Source organism: Periophthalmus magnuspinnatus, chromosome 7, assembly GCF_009829125.3.
Source record: "Periophthalmus magnuspinnatus isolate fPerMag1 chromosome 7, fPerMag1.2.pri, whole genome shotgun sequence".
NCBI lineage: Eukaryota > Metazoa > Chordata > Actinopteri > Gobiiformes > Gobiidae > Periophthalmus > Periophthalmus magnuspinnatus.
The window spans coordinates 873553-885641 of record NC_047132.1 but is presented as its reverse complement, the minus strand read 5'-3'; the positions used below and the strand labels follow the sequence as shown (position 1 = coordinate 885641).

At 44.0% G+C, this 12089-nt stretch overlaps 1 protein-coding gene across 1 annotated transcript in view; it reads left to right on the top strand.

Annotated features, from left to right (window-relative positions):
- Nucleotides 1-10665, top strand: part of gnb1a (guanine nucleotide binding protein (G protein), beta polypeptide 1a) — a 34789-nt gene extending 24124 nt beyond the window's left edge. Inside the window, exons 8-11 of the mRNA XM_033969041.2 lie at nucleotides 1201-1402; nucleotides 2100-2316; nucleotides 3145-3260; nucleotides 8313-10665. Of these exons, the coding sequence (XP_033824932.1) occupies nucleotides 1201-1402; nucleotides 2100-2316; nucleotides 3145-3251 (526 nt within the window). The 3' untranslated portion in view covers nucleotides 3252-3260; nucleotides 8313-10665. The remainder of the gene's footprint in view (nucleotides 1-1200; nucleotides 1403-2099; nucleotides 2317-3144; nucleotides 3261-8312) is intronic.
- Nucleotides 10666-12089: the final 1424 nt, after the last annotated feature.

Here is a 12089-nt window from a genome sequence, read left to right as displayed (position 1 = left end):
CACTAACCACTCCTTTGAAGATAGTGAAGTTCAGATCTTAGCCAGAGAAAAGAAATGGTTTGAGAGAGGAGTTAAAGAAGCTGTTTTTGTTAGGAAAGAATCCTTCCTTAAACAGGAATGGGGCCTGAGACATAATCTCTCTCCCATCTACAACTCCATCCTCAGACCCAGAACAATGAGAACAATAGTAGGGTCGTTAAGGGCTGGATAGGGTAGTCTCATCTGAAACTGGAGACAATAGCTGTTTACAGTTTCAGTGTGGTTAGCCCCTCCCCTCAGATAGATTTAAGGCAGTGGCCACCAGCATCTGACCAGAACTGAAGAATGATGAGCAGCGAAACGTCTTCACTGCTACAAGATTTGTCCAGTTGACAGATTTAACTTCATTGTCCAGGTCTGATCCATAGCAATATCTCTTACAGAGATATTGAACATAAATGAAAACCTCTTCATTTTGACATTTTAACAGAATCTTCTTTCATAGAATTCTCTCAGCTATGAACCCATGTTGTGATGTCATATAATTTAGGGATAATCTGATATGGATTTTTTGAACCAATACCACTATCCAATATTTGTCTTGTGGTCAATAACCAATATTTGCCAATGTTGCTATTAAGCTTTTAAAATCTCTAGTACAGACCAAATTTATGTTAAGTTATGGTGAAGTTTACACATTAAAGTGTCACTTTTGTGAAAATAATGAGAACATTTATTTATTTGGGGTATAAATTCCTATTTTCACTCATCAGTTCGTTGCAGGTTAAGGTTATTGTTTGGTTCAGGTTAGGAACGGGATTATGTTAAGGTGAGGAAATGGTTATTTGTTTTTAAAGTTGTAAACAACGTCCAAAAGATTTTCATTTGTCACCCACTAGCCTCATCAAAGTTCACATCATAAATAACACCAAAAATAAAACAGAACAGACAAAAATATAACATTGTAGGCCTGCTTATAGCAACAACAGGCACTGAGGACAAACACATGAGGACAGACTCAAACGGTGCAGAAAAAAAGGTGCCAAATATCAGCAACATTTTCCATTTCTGGCCGATATCTGTGACAATCCTCTGATATTGTTGATTACCGATAAACCATACCTAATATAAAGGGGGCATCTTGTTGGCTTTAGTTGTAGCTAGTTTAGCCCAGTGGACAGTATGTATATCTCTGACAATGTCCTCCTCTTGTCTGTGCAGTGCTCTGTGGGACATCGAGACAGGCCAGCAGACCACCACGTTTGCAGGCCACACTGGGGACGTGATGAGCCTGTCCCTGGCCCCCGATACCAGGCTGTTTGTGTCCGGAGCCTGCGATGCCTCGGCTAAACTCTGGGACATCAGAGAAGGCATGTGCCGGCAGACCTTCACTGGCCACGAGTCCGACATCAACGCTATCTGTGTAAGGCAGCATGCTAGCAGTCATGTCTGTGTGTATGTGTACACTAGTACTCAAACACGTGTGTACGGGTGTATATGTGTGTCCCTTTCCTTGTGAAAAGGGTATTTATCTAGAGTTGGTGCTTGTGCAATTTTTGATGGGTGATTTTGGAGACTTAATATCATCATGCAAGGATGTTTAGTTCATGACCCAGGGGCCCACAGACCACAGTTTGTTGGCTTTCATGATTCATGTTGAAATGGCCAAAATTTCCATTGGTAGTCTTTTACCAAAAGCTTAAAATTTGGGTGGCACGGTAGCAGAGTGGTTAGCAGTCTTGCCTTTCAGTGTAGGGTGCTCAGTTTTCTCACATGCAGATTACATTAACTCACAGCAATGGTGTGTATGATTCCAGCGCATACAGCTGAATTGACGTAGATCAGATGGATGGTTAGTTCTGCCCCATTTTTTGTACAACTTGCATGTAGAGTAAATAAAGAACTTGACTCCTATGTCCATAACCTTCATACTTTTCATGCTGGTGTTAAAAGGAATTGACATTAGAATACCAGACCTGTCAAAATTATTGACATTAGACGAGTTAAAAATTGTTGAGATAACAGTATAGTATTGATATATTTTGAATCCATCAAGTATAATGGCTCTAGTTGAAATGGAAGGCTTAGCTTCCAGCTAATCGTGTTTGTTTTTGACCTAGTTCTTCCCCAATGGAAACGCCTTTGCCACGGGCTCGGACGATGCCACGTGCCGGCTGTTCGACCTGCGGGCTGACCAGGAGCTCATGGTGTACTCCCACGACAACATCATATGTGGCATCACCTCGGTGGCTTTCTCCAAGAGCGGCCGCCTTCTCCTGGCTGGCTATGATGACTTCAACTGCAACGTGTGGGACACTCTGAAGGCCGACCGCGCAGGTACACCACTGCTCTGAAACCTTCCCATCACCAATGTGTGCACCTGTCACAATAACATTTTGAAGTACGATATATTGCTACAGAGAAATATAACAATAAATGATCATATTCAATGTTTTTCCTACTAAGACGATAACAGTAATGCAGGATAATGCTGTAAAACAGGTTTTAATGGACACATGAAAAGACCTGACCTACAACATATAGCAGAATGAACCAATTATTAGCCACAGAAGTTACTTGAGCAGCCCTTTTGTTTGGACACACTTTTTCGTTGTAGATTCTGATTGAAGGCATCAAATATGAATGGAGAAATATGGAATGTAGTAAACAAAAAAAGTGTAGAATGTTTTTAGATTCTTAAAAAGTGACCTTTGCACACTTTCCACTAATGAATGCTGACAAGGCACATTTTGTGAAGTGAAAACCATTTCGGGTGACTTCATCTAAATCCAAATTTACTTTATTTATATGTGTAATACTTTGGAAATTTGAGTAAAATGTACTAGAGACCATAAAAAGTATATAAAACCATAAAACGACAAAATGGCAGTAAATAAGTAAAATAAAATAAACATATTTTGTTATTTAACATTCTTTTGTCTGGATTTTTACCTGTGACACAACAATCCAGGCAAAACGCAAATAGAACATTTTTGAGTACTCTTTGGGTTAATGGATTAATGAAATAAGCATGAATGAAGCACAATACAAGCCCAGGTATGTTTTTGACGAGGAGACAACAATATACTCTCCAGTCAATGGATGAGTCAATGTAATGGCCCCAAAACCCCACATATGTTTGCTACATTGTGTGTGGTGTTGCAGGTGTGCTGGCGGGCCACGATAACCGGGTGAGCTGTTTGGGAGTGACCGACGACGGCATGGCAGTGGCTACAGGGTCCTGGGACAGCTTCCTCAAGATCTGGAACTAGAGTCCAAAGGTACACACACTGTTTGCCTTTATTACATTGTGCACTTTAATCAGAACTGGGCTCAGTGCAGCCAGATGAGGGCTGTAATCACTCACATTTAAGCTTATAAAAATATACTTCTACAACCCCAATTCCAATGAAGTTGTAAAACTTAAAAAATAAATAAAAAATACAGAATACAATGATTTGCAAATCCTTTTCAACCTATATTGAACTGAATAAACTACAAAGACATATTTAATGTTCAAACTGACACACATTGTTTTTATGCAAATATTCACTCATTTTCAATTTGCCTGCAACACGTTCCAATAAAGCTGGGACAGGGGTGACAAAAGAATGGGAAAGTTGAGGAATGCTTACAATACACCTGTTTTTTTCTGAGCATTCCACAGGTGAACAGGTTAATTGGAAACAGGTGAGTGTCATGATTGGATATAAAAGGAGCATCCCCGAAGGGCTCAGTCATTCACAAGCAAGGATGGGGCGAGGTTCACCACTTTGAACAACTGCGTGAGCAAATAGTCCAACAGTCTAAAAACAAGGTTTCTCAACGTACAATTGCAAGGAATTTAGGGATGTCATCATCTACGGTCAATAATATCATCAAAAGATTTAGAGAATCTGGAGAAATCTCTGCACGTAAGCGGCAAGGCCAAAAAACAAAATTGAATGCCTGTGACCTTTGATCCCTCAGGCGGTACTGTATTAAAAACACACATGAATGTGTAAAGGATATTACCACATGGGCTCAGGAACACTTCAGGAAACCATTGTCAGTTAACAAAGTTTGTTGCTACATCTCCAAGTGCAAGTTAAAACTGTACCATGCAAAGTGAAAGCAAAATAAATATCAACAACACCCAGAAACGCCACCGGCTTTTCTGGGCCCGAGCTCACCTGAGATGGACTGATGCAAAGTGGAAAAATGTGCTGTGGTCTGACGAGTCCACATTTCAAATTGTTTTTGGAACTCATGGAAGTCGTGTCCTACGGACCAGAGAGGAAAAGAACCGTCTGGGGGTGTGTTAGTGTCTCTGTGATGGTCTGGGGGTGTGTTAGTGTCTCTGTGATGGTCTGGGGGTGTGTTAGTGTCTCTGTGATGGTCTGGGGGGGTGTTAGTGTCTCTGTGATGGTCTGGGGGTGTGTTAGTGCCTCAGTGATGGTCTGGGGGTGTGTTAGTGTCTCTGTGATGGTCTGGGGGTGTGTTAGTGCCTCAGTGATGGTCTGGGGGTGTGTTAGTGTCTCTGTGATGGTCTGGGGGTGTGTTAGTGTCTCTGTGATGGTCTGGGGGTGTGTTAGTGTCTCTGTGATGGTCTGGGGGTGTGTTAGTGTCTCTGTGATGGTCTGGGGGGGGGGGGGGTGTTAGTGTCTCTGTGATGGTCTGGGGGTGTGTTAGTGTCTCTGTGATGGTCTGGGGGTGTGTTAGTGCCTCTGTGATGGTCTGGGGGTGTGTTAGTGTCTCTGTGATGGTCTGGGGGTGTGTTAGTGTCTCTGTGATGGTCTGGGGGTGTGTTAGTGCCTCTGTGATGGTCTGGGGGTGTGTTAGTGTCTCTGTGATGGTCTGGGGGTGTGTTAGTGCCTCTGTGATTGTCTGGGGGTGTGTTAGTGTCTCTGTGATGGTCTGGGGGTGTGTTAGTGTCTCTGTGATGGTCTGGGGGTGTGTTAGTGTCTCTGTGATGGTCTGGGGGGGGGGGGGGTGTTAGTGTCTCTGTGATGGTCTGGGGGTGTGTTAGTGTCTCTGTGATGGTCTGGGGGTGTGTTAGTGCCTCTGTGATGGTCTGGGGGTGTGTTAGTGTCTCTGTGATGGTCTGGGGGTGTGTTAGTGTCTCTGTGATGGTCTGGGGGTGTGTTAGTGCCTCTGTGATGGTCTGGGGGTGTGTTAGTGTCTCTGTGATGGTCTGGGGGTGTGTTAGTGCCTCTGTGATTGTCTGGGGGTGTGTTAGTGTCTCTGTGATGGTCTGGGGGTGTGTTAGTGCCTCAGTGATGGTCTGGGGGTGTGTTAGTGTCTCTGTGATGGTCTGGGGGGGTGTGTTAGTGTCTCTGTGATGGTCTGGGGGTGTGTTAGTGTCTCTGTGATGGTCTGGGGGTGTGTTAGTGTCTCTGTGATGGTCTGGGGGGGGGGGGGTGTTAGTGTCTCTGTGATGGTCTGGGGGTGTGTTAGTGTCTCTGTGATGGTCTGGGGGTGTGTTAGTGCCTCTGTGATGGTCTGGGGGTGTGTTAGTGTCTCTGTGATGGTCTGGGGGTGTGTTAGTGTCTCTGTGATGGTCTGGGGGTGTGTTAGTGCCTCTGTGATGGTCTGGGGGTGTGTTAGTGTCTCTGTGATGGTCTGGGGGTGTGTTAGTGCCTCTGTGATTGTCTGGGGGTGTGTTAGTGTCTCTGTGATGGTCTGGGGGTGTGTTAGTGTCTCTGTGATGGTCTGGGGGGGGGGTGTTAGTGTCTCTGTGATGGTCTGGGGGGGGGGTGTTAGTGTCTCTGTGATGGTCTGGGGGTGTGTTAGTGTCTCTGTGATGGTCTGGGGGTGTGTTAGTGTCTCTGTGATGGTCTGGGGGTGTGTTAGTGTCTCTGTGATGGTCTGGGGGTGTGTTAGTGTCTCTGTGATGGTCTGGGGGTGTGTTAGTGCCTCTGTGATGGTCTGGGGGTGTGTTAGTGTCTCTGTGATGGTCTGGGGGTGTGTTAGTGTCTCTGTGATGGTCTGGGGGTGTGTTAGTGTCTCTGTGATGGTCTGGGGGTGTGTTAGTGTCTCTGTGATGGTCTGGGGGTGTGTTAGTGCCTCTGTGATGGTCTGGGGGTGTGTTAGTGTCTCTGTGATGGTCTGGGGGGGGGTGTTAGTGTCTCTGTGATGGTCTGGGGGTGTGTTAGTGTCTCTGTGATGGTCTGGGGGTGTGTTAGTGTCTCTGTGATGGTCTGGGGGTGTGTTAGTGTCTCTGTGATGGTCTGGGGGGGTGTTAGTGTCTCTGTGATGGTCTGGGGGGGGGTGTTAGTGTCTCTGTGATGGTCTGGGGGGGGGGGTGTTAGTGTCTCTGTGATGGTCTGGGGGGGTGTTAGTGTCTCTGTGATGGTCTGGGGGTGTGTTAGTGCCTCTGTGATGGTCTGGGGGTGTGTTAGTGCCACTGTGATGGTCTGGGGGTGTGTTAGTGTCTCTGTGATGGTCTGGGGGTGTGTTAGTGTCTCTGTGATGGTCTGGGGGTGTGTTAGTGCCTCTGTGATGGTCTGGGGGGGGGGGGGGGTGTTAGTGCCTCTGTGATGGTCTGGGGGTGTGTTAGTGTCTCTGTGATGGTCTGGGGGTGTGTTAGTGCCTCTGTGATGGTCTGGGGGTGTGTTAGTGCCACTGTGATGGTCTGGGGGTGTGTTAGTGTCTCTGTGATGGTCTGGGGGTGTGTTAGTGTCTCTGTGATGGTCTGGGGGTGTGTTAGTGCCTCTGTGATGGTCTGGGGGGGGGGGGGGGGGGGGTGTTAGTGCCTCTGTGATGGTCTGGGGGTGTGTTAGTGTCTCTGTGATGGTCTGGGGGTGTGTTAGTGCCTCTGTGATGGTCTGGGGGGGTGTTAGTGCCACTGTGATGGTCTGGGGGTGTGTTAGTGTCTCTGTGATGGTCTGGGGGTGTGTTAGTGTCTCTGTGATGGTCTGGGGTGTGTTAGTGTCTCTGTGATGGTCTGGGGGTGTGTTAGTGTCTCTGTGATGGTCTGGGGGTGTGTTAGTGCCTCTGTGATGGTCTGGGGGGGGGGGTGTTAGTGTCTCTGTGATGGTCTGGGGGGGGGTGTTAGTACCTCTGTGATGGTCTGGGGGTGTGTTAGTGTCTCTGTGATGGTCTGGGGGTGTGTTAGTGCCTCTGTGATGGTCTGGGGGTGTGTTAGTGCCTCTGTGATGGTCTGGGGGGGGTGTTAGTGCCTCTGTGATGGTCTGGGGGGGGGGTGTTAGTGTCTCTGTGATGGTCTGGGGGTGTGTTAGTGCCCATGGGGAACTTGCACATCTGTGAAGGCTCCATTAATGCTCAAAGGTACATCCAGGTTGTGGAACAACATATGCTGCCATCCAAACAATGTCCTTTTCAGGGACGTCCCTGCTTATTTCAGCAAGACAATGCCAAGCCACATTCTGCACGTGTTACAACAGTGTGGCTTCATCGTAAAAGAGTGCGGCTACTAGACTGGCCCGCCTTCAGTCCAGACCTGTCTCCCATTGAAAATGTGTGGCACATTATGAAGCACAAAATACGACACAGACCCCAGACTGCTGAGAAACTGAAGTTGTACATTCAGCAAGAATGGGAAAGGATTCCTCCTGCAAAGCTTCAACAATTAGTGTCCTCAGTTCCCAAACGCTTATTGATTGTTGTTAAAAAGAAACGTGATGTAACACAGTGGTAAACATGCCCCTGTCCCAAGTTTATTGGAAAATTGAAAATTTTTGTTAGCCACATTTTTTGCAATTTGGTTCACTTAGTAAAAGGTTTACTGGGATTCTCCTGCTTTAGGGTTATCATGTCTATAATATAGACTAGTTTCGATATTGTTTATCAGGATAATTTACATTATGCTTCAAAATTTGTTATTTGTTTGTGATTGGGGAATTTTGTATAATCTTGATTTTGCTATCATACAAATTGAAAATATATCGCAAAAAAAGAAAAATGTTATTGTGACAGTATGTGTGCTGATACTGAACAATATTTTTCTGAAGTAAAAACTAACATGTCCGGTGCAACAGATACTACTCTTTCAAGTCTTTCCTCAGATGAATATGTCTACACAATAGTGTGTAAGGAAAGTGTGGGCTTTATGCGTCCTTATTTAAAAATTATGTATTTTTGGAAATGTTTTAAGTAATCTTTGCCAGCTGAGTTTGGGACAGCTACCTTTCTGGTAGCTGTCATCTATATGGAGATGTTATTGATTTGCCTGGATATATAATGCAGTGCTGTGGAACATTCTAGGCAAAGCAATGACATTATAGGAAACAAGATGACATACCCTCCACTTGAAGCAGTCGTACATTTTTGGTCGTCACTTTCTTGATGCTAATGTCCCCAGTGCTTACATCTCCCTGTGTGTGTCTTTGCAGGTGACCTCTGGACTCTGAGTGGAAGACCATTCCAACTTCACAATGTAAAATTTTCTGGCATATCCAATCTTTTCCACCCACCACCATACTGACTCCAGTCATCCCACAAACTTATCAAGGGCAAAATCTTTCCTCCTTATTTAAAAGAGCACAACGTGGTCGTCCCTCCGAAGTCAAAGGAAAAGCGCTGATCGACCAGTGAACTCGGCCTCCCTCCCTCTCGCTGACCGGCTCCCCCGCTCACTCGCCCGCCCACCCCATGAGTCTCTCCCTTTCTTCTGATCATTCTTTAGTCTGACAGTTAGCTGAGTGGCTGTCAGACTACCAACCAGGATCAAAGCTCACCTTAGTTTAGCCCTTCCACATTTTAGACAGCCCGTTTTGAATCGCCCTCTGTACATGCGCCCACATTTTTCTACCTTTTTTCCTGTGTAGTCATGTCTTAGTTTGCACAAGCGAAAACCTACATATATAGAATAATGTTAACTAACAAAGCACACGCCGTCTGATAATGAATGCTCTTTTTGACAAGGCACCCACACATTACAAATTCTGGCCCCTCCCCCTTGGTGCCAACAGTGTAGATCGAACCTGGCCCCTCCCCTCCTCCTTTCCCCGGTGCGCACAGTCACTACTTTTACGTGTACAGGGAAATCAGAGTGCACTAAACTGAATTCAAATCGCCTTTGTCCCAAAATCTTTCAGACCACTGTTGTTCCAGTCTTCAGCAGGTCAAAGAACTGAACAAGTGCAAACGGGCTATGTTCAGGGGTGTCTAGTAATTTATAAGTACTAAAACTTTTTAGCTATAATTACAAATTAAAACGACGATCATACATATAGCCACCTTTGGCAGAAATATATGTGACATCTCATTACATAAAGATTTTAATTTCAGACCTGCTCGGAACTGCTTTACTCACAGGGTCTTTGCTCTCCGCAGCACAAATTAGAAAATTGAAGCACTGGTAGTTTTGGCTTTCACTTTATCGTAGCAGACACGTGCAATTCCACTGGGGAGAGGCCGTAGTTTGTCATCGCTGCTGATATAAAACAAGTGAATAAACGTCCAACACGTTATTTTCCTAGCTGTTTCTTACCTCGTGCAGTTGAACACCTCTCTTAGTCTTTGCCTAATGTAAATAAGACTGCACTGTTACATGCAGCAGGTATCCGAGTACGTACCAACTTCTCCAAATCACAGCGTCTCAATTGTAGTTCCCGGGTTTACATGCATTAAAATTTGTTAAATTGGACTAGAACAGTAATCTGGTTTTCCTGGCGTGCATGTAAATGTAGTGAGTGTAGAGTCCGGCCGCAGGTGGAACCCGGCCCACTCTGCCTCTCTCTTCTGTCCCCTGGTTCTTTGGGCCGTGGGCGGGACCTTCAGATCCGTGCTTGGAAATGCAGTTACTACTCTGTGAATGACATGTTGTATAAATCAATGTTTGAAAATAATGATATTGAAACTTTTTAAGTTTAAAACAAAAAAAAAGATTTTGGTTGTCTGCCATGGGTGGGTTATCTCTTAGAATCGCATGCTGTAGAATTGCTTAAAAAGGTGCATATGGAATTCAATTCTTTGATGTTTTTCTTTAAGAAAAAATGTTGATATATCATAAATACTATGATATGGTATTTATATTTTATTTTTTATGTTTGTTTTTCCTTGTTCTCGGCTCCTCCGTGCATACATGATACAACTCAAAAGGCAAAGCTATGCACTTGAGAAGCAGCCCCAGCCGTCCCCTGGTCCATAGTACATGGGGGGATTCCACAAATGAAGTCCATGTTGAATTGTACACATTGTGCATACATTCTCATCACCACGGCGACGGAACAAGTTTTCATTCCTCTGTAGCAGGTCCAATCCCTCCAGACCGCTCCTCCTGAACTCACTGGCAGAACGCAGGCTGCTGTTCTGCTCCTCTGAGGCTCTTTCTTTAGCACTAGTGACATTTCACTGTTTTTCTCTGCTACATTCTGTACAAACATGTGCTGTAATTGTGCGTTTAGGCCTGGAGTTGGCAAAAGTCAATAAAAAAAAAAAAGTTCAAATGACTTAAAATTCCACTTTCCTTTTCTCTTATCCTCCATTTTAACTCAATAACTGTAGAGCTCTGACCCGACGCTCCCTTTCATTTTTGTATTTAATTTTGAAGTCAGTCAGTGTACAAGCGAACGCTGGATGCAAGATAGAAACTATATTCAAATGTACTGTTATTTAAGATGTAATAAAAGGCAGTTTGAGATGACCCTGTGTCGTGTGATTCTGCGGCTCCACACACGCTCCATGTGGCCCACTCTTGACCTGTAATTCTGTTCAAATGAAATAAACACTTTCTTATCCACACTGAGCCCCTACAGTTCTGTCTTTCATATGTCCACTCACACCATAACAGCTGTAATCAAAAAAATAAACAACACATGCACAGAAGTGAACAGAAACTTAACATTTTTACATGAAATAGTAATCAAGTGAATGATACTAATTAGCAGAAAAACACTTGTATTCATTTGTAATTTTGTTCCCTAGCCAAAGGATGGCAGCCATGGTCATGTTAAGTAGTCTTTAGTTTTGTTTGAATACATTTATTAAAAGTCAATAAATACATTTATTTAATAACTTAACAGTTGTACAAAATTGTATACAAATGTTTGTATGCACATAGCATTTTTTTTTGTGGAGCCACTTCTATATAAGAAACAGTGCCACTATAGAAATGTGCAGTTTGTTTTTTAATTGCAATATTTACACTTGTGCAGGTAGAATTATTCCAATAAAATGAACAAATCTATAATTAAATACAGTTAATTTTTTGTTTGTTTACAAAAGAAGCAAAATACTGCATTCTCCCATTTCAAAGCAAGTCCTTATAAAGATGTTCAGTGACGTTGGCTATCTGCTGAAATGTCTGTGTAATCCCTTAGGCATCCAGGTCTGATCCAGCAGAAAAGACAAAAGTAAAATCTGTCAACTGGAAAAAAAAAAAAAAAAAAACACAAACAAAAAAACCTAAACAATAGCTGTTTTCCAGTTTCAGTGTAGTTATCTCCTCCCTTCAGATAGATATAAGGCAGTGTCCAGTAATGTGACCAGAACTGTGGTCTGGTGGTTTGGATGAGCAGCCAAACGTCTTCACTCCCACAACGTTTTTGTTCAGTTGACAGATTTGACTTTTGGCTTTTACTATCTGAGATCTTTCCACAAAAATTGTTGTTGTTGTTTGTTATGAAATATTTGTTGGGAATAGTGCAATTAATATATCTGGGGGATACCCAGATGCTCAAATCAGAGTATCTGGGTATCCCCCCGGTGACAAGATTCGGATAGACTCGGTATCTTATTGTATCTTAACAAAAATCAGCATTTTAACAATATACATTTCTGTGGCTCCATCTGTGTTCAATCCTATTGGTCTATAGCTTGTTGTGACGTCATCTGAATTTAGTGATACGTGAGGTCGTAACCAGCACTGGTCTTAAGGAGAAGGGCGCCCCCTGCTGACCAAGTTCATGTAAAACCAAATGGCATAAAATACGGTTCAAAATCACATGAAATAAAAACCTAATATAGTGGCTTTCCTTTTTGAGCCATAAGCTCGCACTTACCGTCACCAATTTGTTTATGGCATTTTCATAAAGCTATATTATAAGTGACCGGCTGCATATAGTAAATAAATAATAATCTGTCCTGTTCACTTTAGGGAGGGCTGTCCTCTCGCGCGAGGAGGGGCGTGAGGAGGCGGGGCGTGCGTGCGGCGTCATCCCAGGCGC